The 27,691-nt window shown below is 34.8% G+C and overlaps 1 protein-coding gene across 3 annotated transcripts; it reads right to left on the bottom strand.

Moving 5' to 3' along the window:
• Window positions 1-1,542: 1,542 nt before the first annotated feature.
• On the bottom strand, window positions 1,543-27,669 carry LOC139967966 (uncharacterized). Of its 3 annotated transcripts, XM_071972215.1 has the most exons (23): window positions 27,205-27,669; window positions 25,983-26,144; window positions 25,272-25,426; window positions 24,542-24,626; window positions 22,841-22,939; window positions 22,458-22,592; window positions 21,718-21,792; window positions 20,913-20,996; window positions 20,479-20,639; window positions 19,782-19,837; window positions 19,127-19,275; window positions 18,110-18,350; window positions 15,470-15,647; window positions 14,508-14,597; window positions 13,682-13,799; window positions 12,314-12,523; window positions 10,500-10,678; window positions 9,399-9,458; window positions 8,040-8,057; window positions 7,126-7,276; window positions 6,313-6,403; window positions 5,553-5,568; window positions 4,397-4,536 (listed from the first exon to the last, which is right to left on the bottom strand). In XM_071972215.1, the coding sequence occupies exons 1-23, from the start codon at window positions 27,355-27,357 to the stop codon at window positions 4,533-4,535; spliced, it is 2,670 nt and encodes an 889-aa protein (XP_071828316.1). In that variant the 5' UTR covers window positions 27,358-27,669; the 3' UTR covers window positions 4,397-4,532. The 3 variants fall into 3 exon arrangements, with proteins under 3 accessions (XP_071828314.1, XP_071828315.1, XP_071828316.1); XM_071972213.1 differs by lacking the exon at window positions 5,553-5,568 and having other exon boundaries at window positions 1,543-4,536; window positions 27,205-27,667; XM_071972214.1 differs by lacking the exons at window positions 5,553-5,568; window positions 8,040-8,057 and having other exon boundaries at window positions 1,545-4,536; window positions 27,205-27,666.
• Between the last annotated feature and the right edge of the window lie 22 nt (window positions 27,670-27,691).

The following is a 27,691-nucleotide window of genomic DNA, read 5'->3' on the forward strand; positions in this document are numbered from 1 at the left end:
CTACCATAGTGTATGTATCTATATTTCATTAAACATCCTTACAAATTATCACCGAAATCAGCGTCTAAGTCGTCTCTTATTGACGCAATCTACACGTTATGATGCTCACTGGAGTCTCTTTGGGCTTAAAGGAGTAAAAGTGCGACGGGAAGGGTGATTTAATCCCTAACAAGTAGCTTCGATACAGCATCTAGACATGTTTACTAAGTTTATATAGAATGTTTCACTAGCTAAACGCTACCCATCACCGGGATAGCTGATAAGTTGGCTTTTCATGGCTTCATCAATTTTCCGTATCATGACCATGTAGATTTTTTGCTTTCCGAGCCGGAAGTTTTCGTCACTTGTAAACAAACCTCTTCACTCAGTGGTAAACAATTTTCCTACGCTGTTCCTGGGAGGCCTAAAGGGATCTAAACTTGCCTCAATTGTACCAATTTTCTCACCACATGTACTTCCATACATGCTCTTCAACATGCAAGCCACAAAAAAAAACTAGATCATGATTGATAACAGGTCACAAAAGAGTTCTCCTGCTGCCTTTTAGCACTTTTCCTGAAGGAGAACAATCGAGCGGATGGATATAGAGTAGGAGTATGCCACCTTATATATGCAATTGCCTATAGCCGATCGGTAATAGCTATTTACTGAATTTGGAAATGATTACCCTAGTGACTACTTCCCATATATTCTGGGAATGCCTGGAAGCCAGGACCGTCTCTATTTGAGCCGAAAACGTTTTTCTCAGCTTTGCTGGTAAGTACACCTCTTTACAGATGAGACTGTTTTTGTTTGGGTCCCTTGCGTCGACATTCCTATGCAGCTATTTTTCAACATAAGTTTGGTATATCTATTGAAATACGAAATTTGTTATTTAGAAGACAAGGTGCCAAGTCCCAACTGTGACTACCCTTCTCTCGACTGGTTTAAAAGAAATTAAAACCCGCGTAGAAGTAGACTCCAGTCGTCTCATCAAAAATCAAGTTAATCAACGCGCGGTCCGGAATGTCGTTCGTTATATTGAAAGAGCGCAATTAAACTACATTTTAATCTGAAGACATCTGTTATCTTCTCTATTCTTTTAACTCTTTCAATTGTTATGCATTTACTATGTGGATACATACACCAACTTTAATCTAATCTATTTATTCGTTTAATATAGGTCATCATGTGCGCATAATACACTTGTTTTTCATGTACATTTTGATATGGGGTCTCAAGGGGTCAAATTGTGAAAACCTTGTAAACACAATATCTCAAGAAGAAAAGCTTGGGCAGACCTTATATTTTGTGTGTAGAAGTACCACATTGATTATAAGTAGCCTATTGTTTTTGGTACAGGTGAAGGTCATTTGGGGTCAATTTGTTAAAACCTTGTAAACATGATATCTCAGAAGTGAAGCATGTGCAGACCTTATATTGGTGCCTAGAAGTACAACAATGAGTACAAGAAGGTAGAAATATAAAAACTGTTGTGTTGAATCTTAATTTTCAGTTTTTATTTTAATTCAATATATATGTTTTTTAGATTTCCCTTCACAGGAATAGGGGGCAAAACTGACTTTGGCATTGGGTTGCAGTCGTTTTAGTGTACACTTTAAGTCATTTATAAGGTTCTTGTTTGATAAGATTTTCTCACTGTGACAGATATGGTCAAGTTTTTGTGGCTATTTTGACTTTAACACACCTATATATACAGTATGCATGGTAACTGTATCCTTGAAGAACATCAAATAAGATCAGTTTCTTGTTAAAAGTTGACTCACACATGTTTGTCTGTGGGAGTCAGAACTAAAACTTTCTTTCAGCTTACAGTTCCTCAAAACAAGGAGAAGACATGATTTTATAGTACAACTTTGAAGAAAGTGCAACAACGCATAGTTTTAGTAGTTTATATTAACAGTGTATATTTTTATGCATTTTCAGATAAAAATACAACCTATGAAAGACAAAACAAGTTCCCTGTAAAAAAATTGAACCAGAAGAGAACATTTTCTAACCCTCTGAAAAGATGAAAGATTTGTGAATTGGAAGTAGACTTTTAGAAGGAAGAATGAAGGAGAAATGCAAAACTAATTACTGTATCTAGGTGTGAAAAGATGATGACTACTAACCCTCTTGTCACATATTACTACAATTAAAAATTAAATTTTTTAATCAAACCATTTGAAAGGAAACTTTCATTAAAAAACAAGTTCACACACTTTGAGTGAGATTTTGCTTCAATAGCTGTAAAGTGATGTAATAATCAATCGTTTTCTTATGGGCTGAATTTCAAATATTGCTTTCATTATTAAATAGGGAAACTCGTACAATAATTCAGTCTGTAAAACTGACTGATTGTCGCAAAGTTACGAATATAAATGAATGTTCTTTAATATTTTGCTGAGGTTGGAATAATTGTTTTGGGTAAATTGACAATTTTTAATCCTCCAGTTTATATCAGCAACAACAAACAATCGATATTTTCAATGAAATTTCAAAAGCAACTTACAGTACGTCAGTTGTTATTAGATCATGTTAACATTAACTGCATAATTCAAGAATATAATAAGCCTCTCTTGATTTCCGTCATTAATATTTGTCCTTACGTACATATCATCCAAGAAAATGCCTCCTCTTTCTTCTATGCGATAGAAATCTTAAAAGGTGTGAAGACTCTCGCAAAAAGAAACGTCTAATGCCGGTAATCTGACCTAGTTTCGAATGAGGCATAACAGAAGTATTAGGCACCACCATCAATCCCAGAAAATACACACACAGCTGCTACTGTAGGTAATTAGACACTAGTGTACAGTCAATACATACAGCTAAGGTCATACCCACAACACAGTGTATAAACCAATACAGAGATGGACATCTCAGGTCCAGCTAAAGATAACAAAGTATCACGTTTCGTTACTGTACTGTCTGCATTTTGTAGCGACATGAATAAAATGGTACCTGCAAGCAACAGCAAGTTAACTCTTTCAGATGGCCCGCACGCGGTTTGGGGCGAGTCTTCAATGCCTTTAAATCATTCGCAACTTCAAAATAGCTGTTATCACAAAATCTACCCCAAGGTGTAAACGCTACAGATCAGAACCAAGTAAGGAACAAAAATTATCTTACACAGTCAAAGTAACTTTCTGATTTAAAGTTGTACTGCTCATTTAAATCAAACTCAAAAATGGATGAAATTTAAATATCAAGGTTTAAAGCGATATAAATAGCATATAAAAAGATTGACAAAATTGTCAATCTTGTCGGTTTATTATATAATAAAATACTTAGAATATATGTCGCATGATAGTGAAGCTGATGAGGCAATTTTGTCAATGTCCCTCTTCATATATTTAAATAATTCTTGACTTGATTACTATTTTGTGACCACTCACAGCCTTTAAAATATACAATTGGTACAACTCGTATGTATAAATACACTAGAAAACTTGGCAGTTACTAAATTTGAAAGGTGTGAATGTTATTATCTAAAAAAGCTAGGTTATTAATTTGAGTTTGAAAGACTTTAGAATGTGTGTCTATAAAGTATAATAGTGACTTTGTTATGACAAGATATTGTGAAAGACTATATCTAATATATATGTGACGATACACTATTCATAATCAACTTGGATATGGACTCTACTTTTCAAAAAGGCTCTATATTGACTTGAATATTAATGTTGAGGCATAGAACGATACTATGAAAGACAATAATTCCATAAAGTGGGCTTTGGTGTGCGCAATTCTGCAGACAGCAACATGAACATGTTACCATGGCAACTGATGTTTGTGATAAGTGTCTGCATTCCCTTGAAAGACAATATTGTAGTATAGTGGCTAGGCTGTGTTTTGCGATACCACTTTGCAGACATCTGCAACTACCAGAAAATTCACCATGGTAACTGATGTAGCAATTATGACATGGATCTTTACTCCTATGAAAGGCAAATGTGAGTACATTAGGCCTTGCTGCACATTTCACTTTGCAGTCATATCTGACACATAAACATGTCACCATGGTAACTGATTAGTCTACTCTTGTCTGAAAAAACAAAAGTCCATCAGACCCTGGTGTACAATATCACTTTACTTCAAGTAAGATGAACATGGTAACCGATGTTTGCAAAATGGGTCTAATACATCAGGCATAGGTGTAAAAACTTCACTTAACAGACATTTCATTAACACCACACATGTCACCATGGTAACCGATGTTTGTGACATGGATCTATACTCCTATGAAAGACATTGCGCATACATTAGGTGCTGGTGTAGAATTTGACTTGCACACACCTATACGCCTTTGAAGATGTTACCATGGTAACTATATGTTTGTGACATGTGCGTCTACAGTCCTACGAAAGGCAATACTTCCTAGAATCTCTCCTCCATTATTTTATCTCTTCTTCTTTCCTTTCTTCCCTTTCCTCTTCGTTGGAGGACTCTGTTCCCCAGAGGAGTTTCCTTCAGCATCGGATCGTGCCTTGGCAGATTTATATCTCTTAATGATGTCCTTCTTGATAGACTGAGCATGTTCATCTCCTCCACTATCTACAACAAAAACACAGAGAAAAAAAGTACTGATAAAACTTAAAAGGAACTGTATTAATTTAAACCAAAAATGAAGCAACTCTTGATGAGCCGCACTAACATTCCATAACTTTATTTGTCTTTTCATATCATGATGACCAAAATATGAACACAAAGGTCCTAACAAAAGCTGTCAGCAGTATATACACCCCCCCCCACCCCCACCCGCACCCAAAAAAACTGTCAAATGAAGTGCTAAGAGTACCGTCTTTTCTTTGACATAATTTGTCCATTTTAAGATTATATAATCCAACATGTTCTGATGATTATGCATTCCGGCCTTTCCAACTTTTATGAATAATCAATGTTAGTAGATGTCTCAAATAGCATCACAAAGGGATTACTTTAGCCGACCTCACTTCTGAAGAATCTAAGAACTGCAGATATCGTAAGATTGATAAAACTTGACCCACTGACAACAAATCATGTTGTGAATGGAAACGGTGTAGGAAGGAAGGGACACTTGGAATGGGATGGGCAAAGTTTGGGGGGAGGGGGTCGATCTTTCAGTCAATGTACATTAGTAAGAAATCAAATCAGAGAAAAGACATGTTTTTGAGATGTCATTCCTGGAAACTATTGAGAACTGGAACAATGAGATAAATCTCAGCAAACTGCACGTAGCTAGCAGATAATGGTTATTGGTTTTAGTCAAGTAAAATTAGTCAGAAATGATTATATCAGTAAAAGATACAGAAAAATGATAACAGTACAAGTAAAAAAAAAATGTCTTAAATTTTGGAGGGTGGAGTAAAAATTTAACGACCATTGTACTTAACTCCTTCCACTTCCACTAGCGTTCTTCAAGCAATGTTATTTTTAATTCAAACTAGACATTTCAAGAATCGGAAACAATTGGTCTGTAAGTTTGAATGCAGTTAGGAAGACCTGAACTAAACTAAATCTACTAAATCAGCTATATAGCGATAAATAAAAGCACTTTTCACAACAACCCGAAAAAAGGATGATTCCCTTACGAGTCAATATCTCTCTCTGAAGCCAAAAGAGAATGCATAAAAAATTGGACAGAAATTCAGAAACATGTGACACATTATTATCAGAGAAATGATATTGAAATGCTACACAATCAGATCTGTCATTAGGTTCAAGGGAAATGCAGGTATAAGATATGAAAGTATGATTTTCTTCAGGCCTAGTTTTGGAGCATTGAATTGTCCCAAGGTGCAATGCTCTCCTCTCCTATCTCAAGGCAGCCATATCTCTGTTTATTTTCTAATACATTTGGGGTAATAAGGCATCATCACCATGGAAACTAACTTTCACTTGTAGGAAGTAAATCTCCCCAGATACAGTTCAAAATTATTTCTCATATTTCAAGATGTAAAGAAAATACAACATAGGACACAGCATGCAGTATTTCATATCAAGGAATATGATTTACATTTTTAATAAGTGACCTTAAAGGAGACTGAATAAATATCTGTATACAAGATTCATAATACTTATGTAGCCAAGGAAGAGTGGAAAAGTGGGATGATTTGGAAGGAGTGGCTACTCAAAGTTGGAATTTAAGAACTGGATAAAGTTGGAACTTAATAGCATAAAGAAACCAGGCATTTTGAACACTTGCAGGAATCCTCAGACATGCCAGAGATTGCAACAGTTACCTTGTGATATTTCCAGAAGCTAGTGTGCATGGGTGGGGGGGGGGGGAGGGGAGAGAGGTGTTTATGTCAGAAACAAGCCTGACAAATCAAATTTTATGACTTTGCTTACCTTCAATGGCAGCTGACACTAAATCAGTTAATTCATCTTTCCGGAGTTCACCGACAGCTGCTAAATCACCCAAGAAATCTTTTTCTCGTTCCTGGAGGAAAATGTAAAGTTACGAGGGTAATATCACCAACGTCGTATCGTATTTGCAACAAAAAAAAAATGTAATTTTGTTTCAAAATGATATTCATTCAAATTCTGAGTATTGCACAATATAAAAGAGGACGCAGTAAAATATTCAATGGCTATAAACTGGCTCAAACTCTATCACTTATTGACCTTAAATATGCTAGAAAGTTAAATAATGGTCACTCCTGAATCATACTGCTAGAAATCTCAAAAATTTGCCCATAATAATGGGACAAATATGGATTCTGAAATTATAAGAGTGTTAGCTCAGTGGTTAACGCCGGTGCCTTCCAATCATAAGGTCCCCGGTTTGAGTCACTCCAAGATTAATGTATGTCGTCCAGTTACAGAGTTGTTGACAATTGACAATTCATAATCATGGACGTTAAATATGAATGTAAGAGACTGACTTCGGTCAGCTTGCGGCTTTGATAAGCCAATGAGGCTTTTTCCCGAGTTCCTGCTTGCAGGAGGATCTAAAATACATACATACATACACACACGCATACATACACACGTACATACACGCATACGTACATACATACATACATACATACATACATACATACACCCATACATACATAAGATACGGTTTGGAGGATTGGTACCTAAGGAAAGAATTTAGGAATGCTTTGATGTTAGGATAAGGTTAGGATAAGTCGTCTGCTTGTGTGTACTACGACATACTTCAAGTTCATTTTTCATAGCTTCCTGTAGCTGTCTGTCCATCGCCTGTTTCTGCTGCATCAGTTCTGATTTCATCTCTTGCTGAATCTGCTTCAGAGCTTGCTCTTGTTTGCTGTCTTCATAAATCTTATTTAGAACCTCCATGGCCGTTCTGAAATTTGATATGATTCAAGACATAAATTGGATTAACAAAATTGTAACCATAAATTTAACATTGACATTTAATATCACTGCAAAGAAATGACATCTGTGGTTTCACTTCCATAGAAATGGCACGAAAAGACCTTACTCTCATAGATTTGCAGTAACTAAGGAAAACTTACGTTTCAGTAACCAGGGAATACCAATGAAAGTGGTTTGTGGTAACCAAGGAAAAGTACGTTTGCTTCTACCTTCTCAATCCACTCACCTACACAGTAAATTTTCCCCACTTTTTGTTTTATTTTCTGCACAAAGGCCATTTTGGACCTCTGGGACAGATATGTCATACAGCCCATTTTTTTCATGTCCTCGCATTTCCTAAACTAAATTATGAATTTTTTGCAATACTTCTGTGGGAAACCTGATTGATCCTGGGGTTTTAGCCCTGTTGGCCCCTCCCTTTCTTCAATAATAATCAAACTTTCTGGCTTGATATTATGGCTAGTCTCAGCATTTTTCTGGTGCCTTGAATATTTGATTGTCTGATTTTCACCTTCCTCAATAACTTATTTAGAGGTACCTGACAGTATTTTCAGCAATACTTGATATTTTTTGTACATGCTTAATATTTAGAAATAATGAAAATTGGCAATGAAAATATAAACTTGTTTTCACTATGCTTTGATTAAATATAACATAACTGTTTGCTCTTCATTACTCTGTGTATATATTTGTTTGTCATTTGAAATGAAACTGGTCCACAAAAATCTCACCTCTTCTTTTTCTTCCCCCTGATGACCATCGTAGGTAAGTATGGTGGCATTAATGGGTTAAAGTAATGTAATATGAAAACAAAGAAAACCAGACATTCAGAGGCACAGAGAAATAAGAGTCAGGCATAGGGTTATGAAACTTAGGAGTGAGTTATCATGTTAGGATACAGGTAAAGAATCAGATAAATGATACAGGTCACATAGGCAAATAAAGTACACAAGAAATGTATTCAGAAACAAAACATGGGAGGAGTGAGGTAACATTAGACCTACATTTTTCGTCCATTTTCAAGTTTTTTACATTCGTTATGATGAAATATATCTTATTTACGATTCATTTCAAACTTCAAATACAACAACTTTACATTGTCTTATGCTTTTTTTTTATTTGACAGACTTCAAATTACTATAAAATAAAGTTCTGATTTGCTCCCATAAGGAAGTACAATTTGCATGAAAGAAAATTTGTTGTTATATCAAAGACAAATCGAGGATATATGAGTCAAATTTATGACAAGCACTTTCTAGCATAAATTGGGGGCAATTCTGCAAATATTTAAAACTTTCAGACAAACATGTCAACCCTGCGCTGTGATAAACAAACTGGCCAATCAGTAGAGTATCAGTCGTTGTTATATGTGTAAATTAAGAAAGAACAAACAAGTAAGGCAAACAATACAGTAAAGAGAATAATTTATGCAGAACCAAACTAAAAAAAATTGCTGCACTAAGGTCAATTAATGCAAATCCAATGAACAATAGCATGTTATATGAGCAGGGGGGTAGGAGCCGGGGGGGATACTTTTTTCCAAAATAGCAAATGTGCCCTACTGGCAAATACAATGTGCCCTTTGATGATCAACTGTCTTTTGGATATCTTAAGCTTTTGTTAATTTTAATATTTTATTGTAATTATTTATTTTTAGTATGTATATGCTATGTTTAAAATGGCATCCTGTATCTTTTTGTAGCACCGTTAACAATATACAATCTCAATAAATAGTATTGATAGCATACTAACACATATATTTTTAAGTGATATGGCTGGTGAGTATCGGTTTATAGCAAAACGAGTGGTGGTTGTGGAATGAAAAAGTGCCCCTCTGATGTTGTGCCCCCCCACTTTTTGGAAGCTTCCTACCCCCCTGTATATGAGACAAAGATGTAGTAGATAAAAAACATAGGGTTAGTGAGGTTATGGTTAGTCTGTATCATGCAATAAATACACCAATGTGCATACTATTAGAGATGTCATATAGAAACACACAACGGAAACAGCTAAGAATTTGAAAAGTGCATTATTTAAAAGTTAGAATTAAAAAAATGTGATTAGGTGAAGGAAGAAAGAATTAGACTTACGTTGATATCTCCGTCTTGGAACGTGCTGGTTTAGTCACTTCCATTTGTGCTAAAATAGTTCTTTTAAGGGAAACCAGAAAACAAAATTGAAGTAGTAATGTGCAATTGTTTTGAGCAATTTTAAGAAAAGTGAAAGATCCTTGTAAAAACGACTGGAAGCATAATTGAATTAAAAAAATCACCCGAGATATCTTCCCCAGGAATATTCAAAGATTTGTACCATTTGTACCATTATCATGTTTCATACAATTGTTTTGTACCATTGTCATGTATCTACTGTGAGTTAAGGTCTGTTATATAATTGGTCACTTAGATTGCTTTTTAAAAGTAGTTTTAATGCTAAGCTCTCTGAATTTTGTGGAGACTCTAAAATCAGGTTAACACATGAGAGTTCCATGATAAATACCCTACTTAAACCTTACATATACTCAAGATAACCACATTTCCTGAAAATGTTAATTTCAAATTTTAGAGCATCGGTTTATTCTGATCCTCCCAACACTGTGCAATCGGGTACGTTGGTTAACTTATCTTAGATTAATTGGTTTCAATATCTAAAATACCAATGCCATTCCATGTTATTCGCATGTACAGAAATGTCAAGACATGGACACTAGAAAAACAAAGGTTGTTTATTAATACCGGTTGACCATGAGAGGAAACCTGAACTGAAAAGAAATCCCAATGAATTAAAGGAGGAGATGTCAGAATGACTCTCCCGTAATTTATTCGTCAAACTCCTTCAAGTGTATTGAAGATAGATAAATAAATCATGGAACATTCCATTAAAACTTGATGGAAAAGCAGAACTTTGGTCTGTTTTGAAGAGGTAAACACTCTCACATTTTAACCTTTGAACCTCAATCTCTTCCCATTTATACTAATCCCTCTACATTAACAACTACAAAAAGAGTATAGTAGATAAAACAAAATAAGCCCCATTTGAATGGTAAATATTTGTCAGGTTTGAACCCCATCCCGTCCTCCTCCAAGCCCCTTCTTCCTGATTCCATCCGCCTCTTTCAGTTCAATGAAAAGATAAAAAAAAGAAGACAGCACATAGAAGAAAGAAGATGTATAAATGAAATCTTAAAGACTTACTTTTCTCTCATTAGCTTCTGAGTTTCATACTTCTCCTGTAAGATTCTTGCCTGGTGTTCTCTTGCCTGTCTCATCTTGTCTTCGACTTCCTCAACCTCTCGTAGATGCCTCTGAATGATTCTCTCCGTCTTCTTCTCGGATACTCTGTTGTTATCACCGACAGTATCTACCAACTTCTCCTGTAAGGGCATTAAGAGTAATGACTCTACAGATTATACAAATGAAACAACATTTCTTTCAAGATCATTCACACATTAAAGCAGCATCAAGTTTTTTACATATATCAATCACAAAAGAGCAAACTAAGATATTAGCATAGCTTTTACCCTGCCAAAAGCCTTAATTGGCGAGTAACTAAGGACACTTGCAGATAATGAGAAAAGTGTCCTCCGACAAATTACACATTTAATATTTATCGCATACAGTTCCCCCAACCCACTAATTTGAATTCAACCAATCAGAGATGCAGATGTAGTTATGAGCCATTGCTAAAAATAGATTCAAAACGTCGAGTTGGTAACTTGGTACAACCAGCGAGCTGGTACTCTAGTCTAACAGCAGCCCTGGTACAACTGCCATAGACAATCTACACAAATCAAGCATGGTGTTGTATTACGTATTAGTCAATGATGTTCGTAGCTTTTAAATATTCATATTATGGGCGAGGTTTATTTTGATCCCAACGGAAAATATCTTCAAGAAAAACAAAGTTGAAAGTTGTAAATTTTTCGACTTTTATGCCACCTATTCAAGTAAGATTTGAATCGATAAGCTAGTTATGTATGTCAATATGGCATCGTGGAATCAGTGAGGTTGAAAAAAAAACATAGAAAAGGACGCAAAATGCTGCTTTAAGTTGTACAGCTAACACTTATGTATGGAATAAATGAATAAACCTTTGAAAAAGTAAAACACACACACGCACACAAACATAGAACGGCAAAGAAAAGTACACTAACAGAATAATGGAAATTCTAGAAAGGCAACTTTTCATTTCACATCATGAGAAAACGTGTTAACCTTCTCTTTCTTGTGTAAATTTGTTGATGGGGCTTTTGTGCTTGATTAATACTGCTATGACCAATTGTCTGGGTTATGAAATTTATAGAAACCATTGCATTCACTGCTATCTGACATATTTGCTGATGAACTCTAGAGGAGAGGCTTGGGGCAGGGAGAGGGTGGTGATCTGAGATGATAAATGGCATTCCTATACTACGTAATATTTTGTAGGTTTGAAAGAGCTGAACAATGGCAACTGCACAGAGACATCTTCTTTAAATTACAGATATTCTAATGCCAGGTATTGAATTGATGTTTTGTCAAGATAATATGAAATTTTCAATTTGGTGTATTGTTATAAGCTATCTGAAAATGTTTTTGTTTTTCTTTCTCCTTTCAAAATAATCTTCTTTCAAAATAATCTTTCTTTCAAATAATTTCCATACAGTGGAAGATAATGTCATACAAATGTTTGCCTTTACAATGTATTAACTATTAATTAGTGAACATTCCAAATGTATTTAATTTAGAGGAAAATATCACTTTAAAATGCAATTCAAGCAAACCTTTTGAAAATAAATCGGTGATGATGACATCATAGTTCATCTTCTAGTATCTCTTTCCTGAATTCATAAAGTTTTAACTTGACAAAAATATAGTTATCTTGATTCTGATACAAACATATCTAGATTTTAGGGGCATATGGAGACGGGATTTTCACCTAGCAATGAGGAATAGGTTTGTTTTCGCTATTAGCATTACCTTGCCAACCATCACCTTCTCCTATCAATCACAGAATTAAAATGCATTACCTGGAGTTCTTGTATGGCTTTGTCCTGTTTCTCAATAATTCCTCTCCTTCTCGCCTGACCCACTTGGAGTCTTCCTAGCAACGAGCCCATCTGCTCATCTTGAGCTTTCAACATCTCTGATGTTTCCAAGGCGATCTTTGTTCGGAACACGGCCACAGTTTTCTCGTGTTCTTTATGATACTCTGACATTTCTGTTGCCAACTCTTCATCCTATGCATGAAAGAGGAAGTAATGAAAGTCTTTGTAATCTAGACAGTGTTTTTTACTGTTAATAATCTGTTGATAATCAATACAAGAATCCGATATCTAGCTGTAGTCTATAGTACATCCATATTGCCAGTCCAAGTCATGGGGAACAAATCATTATGTGAATTCCATTTCAAATATTGTTTTTTTTTTTTATATATATATTTATTTATTATTTTATTTAAATTAATTTGTTGTTGGTAATCTGTAGTTATTAATCTGTTATTTTAGTCTGTAACCAAAAATGTCTTAATTAAAAAAAAATTTAAAAAAAATATTGGTTAAAATAAGTAACACTAAATCCAACAAACTAATAAAATATTTTGTGCCAATTAATGTTTATTTTTGTGTAAAGGGCATGCATAAAGGAGACAAAGGCTAAGAGGTAATTCCCCCCCTCCTCAAAATATATTTTGCTGCAAAGGAAAAAGCATGAAAAAAATCCAGGCAACCATCATCTACTTGAAAGATTAGCATTTTTTTAACTTTTTACCTTTGAGCAAAAAATCTCTTGCTGGCAAAACAAATTTGGCTATATACAGCAACAATGGTGTGAAACTTCTCTCTCCAAACGTGGTGAAAACTGATTCAGAATTGCAATTAAATAAAAACCTTCATTTCTTTTAAAATTTCACTACCCCTGTGAAAGTTGCTTTGATCTTTTATCGCAAATACACAAATGATACTGTTACATAGTTTGGGGTTATAAGTTCAGGACAATGTAATTTGATGCTTTTCTTCTTTTATTATCAGACTCCACAAAATACCACTGCTTCCTTCACAATCTCATAACAACAAGCCTTCATTACAACCTCTGCTAAATTGCAACACTATCACCGCTATCCTCTCAAACAACCTCGGCTTCTCCCTTTCCTTGTCTCTCCTTATTACCTTCTCTCCATAACCTCACCAAGGCCACAGCCCAACTGCCCTAAACCACTCTCCTCATCTCTAGCTCTATCCTTTATTCCTATTATTATAAGTCTTTACATATCTAAGTAATCCCAGCTCTGTAGTCCCCTTAAGCTATCTCTAGGACATAAGCAGCTTTCTTCTCCTTACTTGCAGACTTCATAACAGATACATAAAACAGAGACAAAGAGAAGTTTGTTATAAACTCACATGTTGATTCTTGATGGTCTTTGCTTCATCTTCATCATCGGCTGCTGCTGCTTCCTTTAGTTGTTGCTCCTTCAGAGAGTCGATCCGGGCCTTATTTTTAGACAGCTTGGCTTCCAATCTTGACAGAGAATCAGATCAAACAATATCACACTCTATCGAGCAGTTACTTGTGATATACATGGAAATGGAACACTGACATCCAAGTAAAGGAATGGACAGTTTTAACAATATTGACCCTCATCAAACATTGTGGAGATTTTACACACAGTCAAAGCATTTCTACAATGTGTATACAAGATTTGTTAAAGCTACAGTTCTTGAGATAAAGAACATTTAATTTTTTACAGTTCAACCACTTCTGACCTCAAATGACTATGACAACACTGAATCCAACCCCCCTACCCCCCCCCCCCCATTCCCACATCAATTACATTTTGGTAGCTATGAAAAAAAGGCTGTTCACTAGAAGCATCATGAGAGATCAGTATTTATAGGCTAAAAGTTTATGTTAAACCATGACAGACTCAGAGTGCTTTGGTTTTGTGGAGATATGTAAACTTGAAGATTCAAAATATGTTAAACAGCAAGATAAAGTTAACAAACAAGAAGAATTGAAAGATATCCTATACATAATATACATGTTATTATTTTAAAATATTAAGGAAAAAAAATTAGTTTTGATTCTGTTATGAAAAATTCCTGGCGAGAACACTGGTTTAATCATTACAAATACTTAATCATCATCGTCATCATCATTCAAGCAGGGTTTTTGTCTTTAGTCTACGTAATAATAAAAGCAAATGTCTCAAGCAATCAATCTACTTACAGCTTCTGTTGTCTGAGACGAGTCAACTGAAGATGATTCTGGAGAGATGCAGAATTCTGCTCGTGTTGTAACATGATTCTCTTACGTGCCCTTGAAACATAAAAAAGGAAGATGTAAATTACTTCAAAATTAATATATACAGAGCACCGATCCATTTTCATTTTCCCTCTCTTGATATTGCTTAATTGCCTTCCATACATGAATAAAACAGAACCTTAAAACATATGTGTATATCAAAGCAGATGTTTGTATTTGTACGTCGCTTGAGACCAAGTATTTCTGACTCAGAATATAACTCCAATTGATAAAGTAAAGACAACCTTTTAGTTTCAAGCCTGTTAACTAAGCATACAAAACTAATCGTAGCATATGTACCTAGACCTAACCTTTTCTTTCTTCAACTGGGACTGAAACTGAGGGGGGGGGAGGGTCAGGAGAGGTGGCAAACACAATACTTCATGTGTTTCGATTGGGACATTTTGCTTTGTAGCCCTGACCAGTGTAATTGGAAGGTTTATGGTTATCCTCACTTTGTCTGCTTTCTAGAAACTGAATTAATGTAGTAATATCCTGTGATTATCCAAAAATAACATTCTGATATGTAAACAGTACAATTTGCACACCAACACCCCACATCCCCCCTCTCCCCATTAAAAAAAAAAAATCCTGCATGAATTCATTCTAGCTCCTTGTATCCTGTGTACATATATCAACAATGAAGAATGCATACCCCCCCCCCCAATAGTGATTTATACTACCCCTTAAAGGTAATCAGTCTTACCTCCAAAATATGCTAGAAATTCCTTCAATGTTTTCAAATAATTTGGAGAGTCAAAACCTCAGTTAAAGTACTTGATACCTTTTAGCAAATTTTTAGCATCATTGAAATTTGGGCCATAGTGATAACGCTGACCTTTAAATGAAGGTTATGAAGCTCTTACAAATTCCCTGAGATTACTCACTCATCTTCCAGTCCTGACTGTGAATCTAATACTTTAGTGACTGTCTTCTCCTGCTGTTTGGCTAGCTGCTCCTGTTCTACTTTCTCTCTTTCCTTCTCTTTTTCCCACGCCTCTTTCCTGTCTTGAATTTTCCTTTGAAGCATTTCAGACTGCTCTTGCTTTTCTTTTGCTAGTTGCTCTGAAAATTCAAAAGATAATACAGTATGTTAAATGTTGTAAAAATATTCATGTTAAAGAGCATTTAAAGAAAGAATAATGAAAATTTAAAGTTATAAAAATTTCAAACACTCACTTGATAATATCAACTTCTTTCTCTGAAATATTTAATGACTTCAATTTCTTTGTAATTTATTTCATAGTGGAGCACTTTCTTAAAATCCTTTGTATTTTGTTAACTATTGAAAACACTCTAATTCCTTTGTATTTTATTTACTGCATATTGGATCACTTTCTTCAAATTCTTTGTATTTTTTTAAACTTTTGAAGTCACTCTAATTCTTTTGTATTTCATTTACCGCATATTGGATCACTTTCTTCAAATCCTTTGTATTCTATAAAGCATTGAAGTCACTCTAATTCCTTTGTATTTTATTTACTGCATATTGGATCACTTTCTTCAAATCCTTTGTATTCTATTAAGCATTGAAGTCACTCTAATTCCTTTGTACTTTATTTACTGCATATTTGATCACTTTCTTCAAATTCTTTGTATTTTTTTAAACTTTTGAAAACACTCTAATTCTTTCGTATTTCATTTACCGCATATTGGATCACTTTCTTCAAATCCTTTGTATTCTATAAAGCATTGAAGTCACTCTAATTCCTTTGTATTTTATTTACTGCATATTGGATCACTTTCTTCAAATCCTTTGTATTCTATTAAGCATTGAAGTCACTCTAATTCCTTTGTATTTTATTTACTGCATATTTGATCACTTTCTTCAAATTCTTTGTATTTTTTTAAACCTTTGAAAACACTCTAATTCTTTCGTATTTCATTTACCGCATATTGGATCACTTTCTTCAAATCCTTTGTATTCTATACAGCATTGAAGTCACTCTAATTCCTTTGTATTTTATTTACTGCATATTGGATCACTTTCTTCAAATCCTTTGTATTCTATTAAGCATTGAAGTCACTCTAATTCCTTTGTATTTTATTTACTGCATATTTGATCACTTTCTTCAAATTCTTTGTATTTTTTTAAACTTTTGAAGTCACTCTAATTCTTTCGTATTTCATTTACCGCATATTGGATCACTTTCTTCAAATCCTTTGTATTCTATAAAGCATTGAAGTCACTCTAATTCCTTTGTATTTTATTTACTGCATATTGGATCACTTTCTTCAAATCCTTTGTATTCTATTAAGCATTGAAGTCACTCTAATTCCTTTGTATTTTATTTACTGCATATTTGATCACTTTCTTCAAATTCTTTGTATTTTTTTAAACTTTTGAAAACACTCTAATTCTTTCGTATTTCATTTACTGCATATTGGATCACTTTCTTCAAATCCTTTGTATTCTATAAAGCATTGAAGTCACTCTAATTCCTTTGTATTTTCTTTACTGCATATTTGATCACTTTCTTCAAATTCTTTGTATTTTTTTAAACTTTTGAAGTCACTCTAATTCTTTCGTATTTCATTTACCGCATATTGGATCACTTTCTTCAAATCCTTTGTATTCTATAAAGCATTGAAGTCACTCTAATTCCTTTGTATTTTATTTACTGCATATTGGATCACTTTCTTCAAATCCTTTGTATTCTATTAAGCATTGAAGTCACTCTAATTCCTTTGTATTTTATTTACTGCATATTTGATCACTTTCTTCAAATTCTTTGTATTTTTTTAAACTTTTGAAAACACTCTAATTCTTTCGTATTTCATTTACCGCATATTGGATCACTTTCTTCAAATCCTTTGTATTCTATAAAGCATTGAAGTCACTCTAATTCCTTTGTATTTTATTTACTGCATATTTAATCACTTTCTTCAAATTCTTTGTATTTTTTTAAACTTTTGAAAACACTCTAATTCTTTCGTATTTCATTTACCGCATATTGGATCACTTTCTTCAAATCCTTTGTATTCTATAAAGCATTGAAGTCACTCTAATTCCTTTGTATTTTATTTACTGCATATTGGATCACTTTCTTCAAATCCTCTGTATTCTATTAAGCATTGAAGTCACTCTAATTCCTTTGTATTTTATTTACTGCATATTTGATCACTTTCTTCAAATTCTTTGTATTTTTTTAAACTTTTGAAAACACTTTAATTCTTTCGTATTTCATTTACCGCATATTGGATCACTTTCTTCAAATCCTTTGTATTCTCTACAGCATTTAAAGTCACTATAATTCCTTTGTATTCTGTTACGTTTTTTTAAAAAAAACCTCTAATACCTTTGTATTTTGTTACATATTTGAAACATTTCAATTCTTTCGCCTTCATCACCTATCACAGTGCTTGAGATCAAAGAACTATAAAAATACCTCTGCACAACTATTCAGTTGTTTAAGCAATAAATGAAACCCGATCACTCAACACTTAAAGAACATTTTCCTGAACTACCATAACATGCTCTGTATTATCAACAAAATTTGCCAATAATCCTTCTCCATGTTTTTTACCTTCATATGCGGTACAATTTGCCTGATGTTTTTTCATAATTTTTTCAGCTTCCTTCTCCGACATTCTCGTCTCCTCCGTCAGGGTCTCTACAATCTTCACGGTCAGCTCGCCTGCTTCCTCCTTCTTACGCTCGGCTAGTCTCTTCCTCAAGACGCTCATCGCCTCTGCCTCGTTGTAATCAAGTTCGTCGATCATCTCGTTGGATTCGTTTCTCTGCTGTTGCCTCAGATCATGATGAGCCTTAATGTGAAAGGAAATTTCACGAAAACATAAAAAAAATATAATGTAAAAGATAGTCTAATTATTGCTCTTATTTGTCTTCCAAATGTTCATGGGCTAATCAACTCATGCAAATAACTATTTGCATAAACACAGTGGAATATAAAATGCACAACAAGTAAGACATCCAACATATAAGATATTGATCATCTACCAGACTTTAGTCCAATATACCAAAACCATTGGCCCCTTTGGCCCAATCTCAAACTTGTGTTGGAGTGCCTGACAGTTGGTTACTTTCAGTCAGATTTCTGTTCCACGTCTTAAATACTGCAATAGAAGCACTAACCAGTTCCGCACATATTGATCCTGGTACTATATGGGTTATAGGCCCCCCTTTCCTAGCATGGCATCATACCAAACAATTGTAACTTCACCTTAAATGAACTGAAACTGCATAAAACATGTTTTTAATGATAGTTTTGTTACTTGGGTAATTCAAAAAATTGCCTTCAGCCATAAACCTCTGTTCTGTGCACTTGAAATGAAGGTTGTAAAAACAAAGGAATAACATAACAGAAAAATTAGGCAGTCACTCCCTCTACATCATCAATGTGCATAATTAGCTTATGTTTATTCATTAAAGAAACTAGAACTAAGAAAAGAAATAGTTAATCTTTGTTGGATTTCATGATTTCTAATGCCTATTAGAGTGATTAGGACAATGTTGTTTCTAGGTATCCATAGACCTTTAAAATCAGAGAAAACTCCTCTAACATAAGGGAGATGTTACCAACCAGGACTACATCAGATGGATTCACAGCATTACGGGCAGCGTCTTCAAACTTTTCTCGTTCTTTGGCCTGTTTGTCTTGCAACTTTGCCATGGCTGCATCTCGATGATCCTTCAGTTTTTTCATAAGATCTCGACTTTGTCGATCCAACTCTGGGAAAACAAATCCAAAAATGATACAAGGAATTATCGACCTTATATTATCACAAGAACGATGTAAGTAAACTTGTGACAGGATGTTTTGGACAAATCTACATAAGATTTTACCAACTATTATTTTATGCTTCCATCTCTTTTTAATTCAGTAATATGTGAATACACGACACACCACTGTAAATATAAGCTCTTAGAACAGCAAGGGTGAAAATAAATAGAATGAAATTTTATGCCTCTAACTCTTGGTGAAACTTGGTACCCGAATGTAGGCTTCGGGTTTGTCTGGTCAGACAAAAACGGACACTATTTTCCATTTTGTTTACACTGTAAAATGTATTTTTCTTTGTTGAGGGAGGAGCAAATGCCCCTTACAGTCTACCACCAACCCCCCCCCTCCGCCCTCCTCACCCTTCCTTGTTGGGAAATATGATGATTACATTGCAAACGATTAGCAAAATATTGAAGATCTTCATCTCTACACATTCTATTCAAGAGATACTCACCGCTTCTGTAGTGTTCGTTAGCCAAAGCCTGGCCGTCTTTGTAGTCTTTGACAATTCTGTAAATCATAGACCATAGAAAAACTTAGAAGTAGACGTAGGCTGCCACCACCAACAATAATAAGTGGACAGTCTTTGCCCTAACCCCTCCCCCTACCCTGATGTAGGTTTAATGTGTTGCTAAATAGACACACGGTAGGGACAGTGGTGTAGTTAGGAGGTCAAGGGAGGGCACGTGCCCCGGGCGCCGGGTTTAGGGGGGCGCTGAAATGGGAAAAAGGGAGTTAAAAAAAGAAGCACTTTTTAGAAAAACATGACGAAATTGATGTATGTCGTCAGGCATGAATATTTTCCAGTTACTAATAAGAATCTGAACTGAATGTAGTTTGTTTTTGTTTTCTTTTTGATTTCTTTTCAGTCCATTTCCACCGTTTTCTTTTTTTTAAATTCTGTTCTGTATTCTGTAATGACTACATGTCATGCAATTTTCTAATCTTGCACCCGGGCGCCAAAACCTCTAGCTATGCCACTGGGTAGGGAACCCATCAATCCCCTTCAAAGGTCTACAGACATTTTCTGTCATCCATCTAGTAAATGCTTAGGGGAGTCTGATCTGTTTCTCTTATCTCTAGTCAAGGTTTAGTAGTTAAGGGTTACCATGGGGATATAGTGCAACAAGGGAGGGCAGTATAACTCTTACCGTTCCATTTGCATGTGAGTCAACTTTTGATCTTCTACGCCACTACTAAGGATGTTTCTCATTTCAGAAATCTGTGTTTGAGTCTCTTTGCTCTCCCTAGTTGAAAGATCTGCATACTGCTGAGCCAAAGCTTGCCTCTTCGTCAGCCGATCTTGTAAAATCTGCAGTAACAAGAGGGAATTTGTAATAATCCAATCAAGTGGTTACAAAAACACAAGCATTTATCGACTAGAAACTAGACTGAAATCCAAAGATTTTTTAGATCTACCAACAATTATAGACAAAAACAAGTCTCTCTTACCTCAACATTTAATGTTAATGTCTGCATATGTGAAACTATTGGCCAATTAATGACACTATAGCTCTGCAACATGGTCTCAGATTGAGGTTGTATTTTTAAATGATGCTAAATCCAAAAAGAAAGAAAGACTCACTGTACTCTGTTCCTCGACTTCTTCGCCAATCATTTTCTCTGTCATGGTCAAATACTTGAAGAGTTTCTCATAGAGGGCATCAACCTAAAGATTGGAACATGAATAAAAGAAGTTTAATTTCAGGCATGAATCCTTAATTCTATGGTTTTTTCATAAAATTCCTAGGGACAGAGAGAGACATTTGTTGGAGTGAAGGGCAGAATCACCCATCTCACTCCAGTAGCGGAGCGTCCATACAGTCAAATGGACTGCTGGAGCACTTTTCAGCTTTTTACCACTTTTTACTTATTCGAGATAATTAACTTTGTTATTGCGCTCTCATCTACCTATTGACTGGCTCTTTATAATACTAAAAATATATCAAACTAAAAATATAACATAACATATATAATATATTATATAAACAAACTCTTCCTGCAGTGCTAAACTTTTATCAATTAGTAGGTTTAGGTAGATGGGAAACTGCCTAGCTAGATTGGAATCAGTAAAAGAGATGAGTGAACTAAATACTACATTCCTGTCCCATCAATTGTTGTCAAGGTAAATTGTATTTTGACATTTTGGTCTTAGAATTTAATGTAAGAACTTGGCAACTGATGAGATTAAACATTCTTCTGTGAGATGATGAAGCCAATGTGAACAGAGAAAAAAAGCAAAGAGAGATTGTAGGAGGGTATATTGATAAAATAAGGTTTTTTTTTTTTTTGGCAATTAGAGCAATCCCTTTTCAGCTGATATCAGTGTGATTATATCAAAAAAATTACAAAACAACCGAAAACGATTAATTCAATAGGAATATAGTTACCTCGCTTTCATTCAGTCCAGAATTTTTTAGAAGTTCTTCTCTCAGTTCTAAGCTGATAGAGTCCACAACAGATGCCTTCAAAATCAAATAAAGCAGACAAAGAGAAATTTAAAAAAAATGGTATCATCTATCTATGAAAAGTGTTAATTCAAGTGCAAAACATTCCCTTAATAATCATAAGTTACTCCTGGTTAGGTCAGATCAAATACATTATGCTTACAATTACTTGAAATGTAAACATGAGGATCACCAACCTTAACATGATTAATGTTTTACTATCATTCTTATTCCAAGTCAAAGATGATCTCTGTGAGTATTCAGTTTTATTAAATAAGTTACTTTGCTGTGCGGGGGGGGGGGGGGGGGTGAGGTGAGTGGTGCCTGAGTGTAGCCATTAGTAATCTAGACAAAATTACCAACTGCAAATTTGGTTAAATTTCAACGACATATATTTTTACTTAAAGGAATAACGAAGGCAAGGATCAAAGACAATTTATATTGTTCAGTAACCTCAAAACCATCTAATATTCGATTTTTAAGTTAACCCCTTTCTGTTGGACTGAATACGCTTGCTTTGAAAATTGGCTCCTAAAGCCCTAATAAAATATTAAGAATCATAAAATAAAGTATAATATAGTAGGTAAAATAAAATGACAAAAAAAAATTGCCTGACAAGCTAAATTAAGTTAGTACAAAAAATATGTCAAAACCATCAGACAAAGCAAAGGCAGAAGAATTACCATTCTCCGAGAATATTCCGGACGTTTCATTTCCAATTCTTCTTCAATCTCAAGGTTGGACTTTTCTGTTTTTCTGATGTCATCTTCGAGTTGTGATAATTCAATTATGATGGTTTCCTCTTGTTCTTCAATTTTCTGTAAAATATTAAAAGGAAATACATGCTGGAGGTTTCTTTATTCCGCTTGAGGAAAACTCTACAAATAAATATGACATTTTTGCTTTATGAATATTCACAAATACCTATGATGTAAACTGCATGGTCATCTCTCTTATTTCTCTTTTGACATGGAAAGGAAACAAGTCCTAGGGTTAAGTAATTATGCAATGCTTAATTACTTCTCAATTAAAACTTGTATTCAGGATTTCAAATATATATCCCTACCTGTTGATATCGCTGTACTAACTCTTTGGCGTAAGTTTCACCTATACGTTCATTTGCCGCAAATTTCCCAAGGAGTATTCCGAGAGCAGACACAAATATCTGAAAAATCAATAATGATATCCAAAAGGTAAATATTATCAGGATAATCAAATCCTTTTTTTCAATCTATTACAACAAATTAAATACACAAGCATTAACATAGGCGTAGGAGCCTGATTTGATTTGGGGGGGCTGAAACGACTTGCCCGAAAAATATAACCAAATTTTTTCGCGCGCTAAGCGCGCGTTCAACATCTTAAAGCAACACTTTGCGTTTGGTCCCCGTTTTCTACTTTTTTGACATGTCCATCAAGGTTTTTTACATATATATCAATCACAAAACAGCAAACTAAGATATTAGCCAAGAAAATATCTTGGAGAAAACAAAGTTGAAAGTTGCAAATTTTTCGACTTTTATGCCACCATTTGAAGTAAGATATAAATAGATAAGCTAGTTATGTATCTCGTTATGGCATAGTGGAGTCAGTGCGGTTGAGAAAAATCATAGAAAAGGACGCAAAATGCTGCTTTAATGTGCTATCATGTAGGCATTCATCAGTTATTACATCACATGCCGATAACCGATGAATGCCTATATGACATGCACAATAAGATGTTAAATGCGCGCAAAGCGCGCAAAAAATTTTGGTTTTATTTTCCCTGTTATTACCCTTCCATATTGGTTATAATCATTGGGGAAGTCGTTACAATAATAACGATAATAATAATATCAGTTTAACCCGAAAAATTCTTAGCATATTGCCCGAATTTTCACCCCCAAAAAAATGAAAAACACATTGCAAGTTATTCTTCTTTCAGTAGGTGCCCGAAAAATTCTCAGCATGTTGCCCGAATTTTCACCAAAAATTTTGGTTGGGAGGGCTGCAGCCCCCCCAACCCCCCCCCACCCCCGCCTCCTACGCCTATGAGCATTAACATTTCAATCAATCAATGATTATTTCCAAATGCCTCAACAACTTTTTAATCTCCTAAATATATGCATGCCCTCATTAAAAACATTCTCTGGTTGTGTACTAATGGACATAACCACTTACCTATCTGCACACTACTGATGAACTACCATTTATGTAATGTACCCCATATATTCTAGTAACTTTTATGTATTCCCTCTGACCCTCCCCCCAGGCTCAAGCCCAATAACAACAAGGCTACAGACTTTACACTTCTTAATGTTTTACACCAAGTGTTTACCCTGACTGTTCATAGTCAACTATTGTCCTCGCTCAGAGAGCGAAGTTGTGTTACCTCACTACTCATCAACTAAAAAAAACACCTTATAATCCCAAATTGGTGATAGTACTATCCGAGGGTCTGGCATTAGGACCCTTGGAAAATCACTAAAGCTTTCATATATTCTTTTCCTGGCTTCAATGAAGCATGATAACACAAATGATCCCGATTTTTTCTACTGATCCTCTGTTGCAAGATAACTACAGAGGGGATCTAAAGAAGTTGTGGTTTCTAGAAATGTTGTACACGCAGTAGGAGCGTCTTCGAATTTGGATGACTTTGGAAGACCTATATCTTTTAGGAGATTACCCTCCTTTCCCTACTTTGATAACAAATACATGTCAGTTTTGTACACAGCTTTTTCCTATTCCTGAAGGTAAGTTCATTTCATTTATCATTTTTTATCCTTACATTAGATTTTTCCTTCTGTGTTTCAGTTTGTAAGGTCCAAGCCTCTCGAATATCTTCAATACTCAAATCTTCCATGGCTTTCTCTCTGAAAAACAAAAAATATATAAAAAAATAAATACACAAGAAAAACAAGTTATATTTAGGGATTGGTAGAAAAGAGTAATTTTGATAGACTGAAAGGGGCAACATCAATATTCAAATACTTTGAAATATTGGTAACTTAACAGCTTTTACGACTTTCATTCTAACTCCCACTGTGACAGTTTTAAAACCTGGAGAAAATGTCTCAATACACAATGTGGTATGTTGATTATAACAATACAAGCATTGCCAAAAATTTCAGGTGCTTAAAAACTGCTCACAATTTATAAAAATACTACTTTTCCTTGTACTTCTGATTCAGATAACATTTTAAGACAATTAAGTGTAATTCTGATTCTATGAATTATTTACAGACATTGAGGACTGCTTCAGAAGACATTATTTGATTTAGTGAAGAAATTAATACTTTTAAGTTTGCAATGAAAATGCTTCATAAATTTGGGACATATTGACAATTGACATCCGTGACCATTATTTGACTTTCAAGCATATTTGGGGCTAAATATTGACAATGGATATCCTTGACCATTTTTTTTAACATTCTAGCATATCTGGGGCTAAATATTTGACAATCTCCGATATAACAAGGTATTCCCACTCCCTTACATTCAGACTATAGAAACATTACCTTGCTCTGGCTGATTGTCCTGATCTAGAGAGGATTGACACTATGCCGTGATAAGAAACAAAGAAACTATTGTTTTCATCATCTTCTTCTCCCGCCTCTCTTTCCTCTTCATCTATTGTTGTATCTGTCTCATTTCTATATGAAACAGCAGCCATCTAGAAAGAACAAGTTTTGAAACAACAAAAAAAGATTCAAATAATGACATCATCAAAATACTTCATGCAGGAATTAATGCATTACAATTTGCATATTTTATATTATACAATTTGCATTTTACGTTTTACAATTTTCCACTTTTCTGATCAAACCATGCAAATATTTACGCATAATGGGATTATTTACAAGGTTTTCTGACTTTGACCTCTGTTGACCTCTACTGATCTTTGACCTTTCCATGGAATCAATAGGGTCCATCGACCCAATTTGGCACATCCACATACTTCATATGAGATACATGCAAGATTTCATTCTTGAGATACTGTGTTGACAAGGTTTTCACATGTTTGCCTTGGCTGACCTCAAGTGACCTTTGACCACCTCCAGTGGAAACACATGGGTTTGTTCAATATGAGGCATCCACGTACAAACATTGAGATTCATCAGTTTCCCTTTATGAGATATTGCATTTATAAGCAACGCATCATACACTCACCCATCCTTATGATTGAAAAGGTCACAATTAACATGGAAATCAGTGCATGTGTACGTTACCTCATGGTCATCTCGCTTTCTCTGCTTTTGCATTTTTCGGTAGGTAGATGTTGTCTCTCTTGCGGCTCCGCCCACATAGTAAACACCATCCTCCTGTACACCATCCCAGTCGTTAACAATCATGCGATTGTTACCACCAATGATCTTCTCTGACTTTTGAATCTGTACAGAGAAATGTTGAAATTTGCACTTGTTTGTTACCGTGATTAACAGTAACAGAAAATACAGAAAAAAGGATTGTTTTGATCCTCACAGATACAAAAAATTTCTAGATTGGTGGAAGAAAACATAGACATATCATCATTGCAAGTGGTCTATGTGATAAAAATAATGAACAGTCATGAACAGAAACTCCCAAAACACCTTAGAAAAATCAATTTGAGAAATGCAACATGTTTAATGTTCTGTCAAAAATATTCAAAGACAAGGCAGAATACTGTAAGAAATCTAAAAATATGACATGATATCAGTGAGTCACACATCTGCTGTTTACATTGTTTATGTTTTCCTTTATTTATGACAATGTAAATATTCTGTTATGAAAATGGTTTGCAAATACTCATTTGAAAAAAAATAAACCACTGAACATGATATAATGATCACAATGGTTTCAGTGTTAACAATGTTAACAATCTACCTTGAAACTATTGGAAAAGAATGAGAGAGGAAACGTTTCCGATCATAGTGGCACTGAGTGACATCACAGATAATACACAATGAGAGCCCCTGGACATTACTTTTGCAGGTCACATGAATGTTTTAATATAGTAGTCTAGTTATTAGATATGCACGCTCGCCATGCAAACTGTCACGAACATTGTGCTTTGTTTTGTCTTCCACAAATCCCAATCTATTTTGCTCAACCACTTCGTCACAATGGTTTCAGTGTTAACAATCTACCTTGAAACTATTGGAAAAGATAGGAAACGTTTCCGATCCTAGTGGCACTATGAGTGACATCACAGATAATACACAATGAGAGCCCCTGGACATTACTTTTGCAGGTCACATGAATGTTTTAATATAGTAGTCTAGTTATTAGATATGCACGCTCGCCATGCAAACTGTCACGAACATTGTGCTTTGTTTTGTCTTCCACAAATCCCAATCTATTTTGCTCAACCACTTCGTCGTTCTACCAAGTTGTAATAAAAGTACTCCCAACCGTTAACTATGTTATAAAAGTTTAAGCCTAATTTGGAAGAAGGGAAATGTACCATACCTTTTTCTTGCCGAGCTCTTTTATGAAAGGAACGGCCAGAAGAAAAGCAACCAACAATCCGAGAACAACGGTGAGAATAATGAAGACAAGCCCTGGAAAAACCAAAACTTCTTGGCTAGGTAATATCAAGTCAATTTCTTGACACGAAGCCATCCTTTAACGGTTTCTTAACGCGTTTCTTCAGGAGGCCAACTTAAACTTATCTTAGCCTAGGCACAGTAGGCTACACGTACACTTTCCTACAAACTCAAAACAAAGTTAATAATCTTTCTGTCTCTATGTCTTCCATTTACACAGTTATCTCGACTCACACCTTGACGTTATTACGCATACACAAACGTCAACACTGCTGGTTATGGATAAAATTCGCTATCGTTTTGTCTCGTTTACTTACAATTAAAAATTGATTGCAATATCCTATTTTACACACAGTTACCTACGAGTTATTAATTCACCTGCTAGGGTATAGCCTTGACGCAAATTAGTA

This window comes from Apostichopus japonicus, chromosome 5 (assembly GCF_037975245.1).
Source record: "Apostichopus japonicus isolate 1M-3 chromosome 5, ASM3797524v1, whole genome shotgun sequence".
Classification (NCBI taxonomy): Eukaryota; Metazoa; Echinodermata; class Holothuroidea; order Aspidochirotida; family Stichopodidae; genus Apostichopus; species Apostichopus japonicus.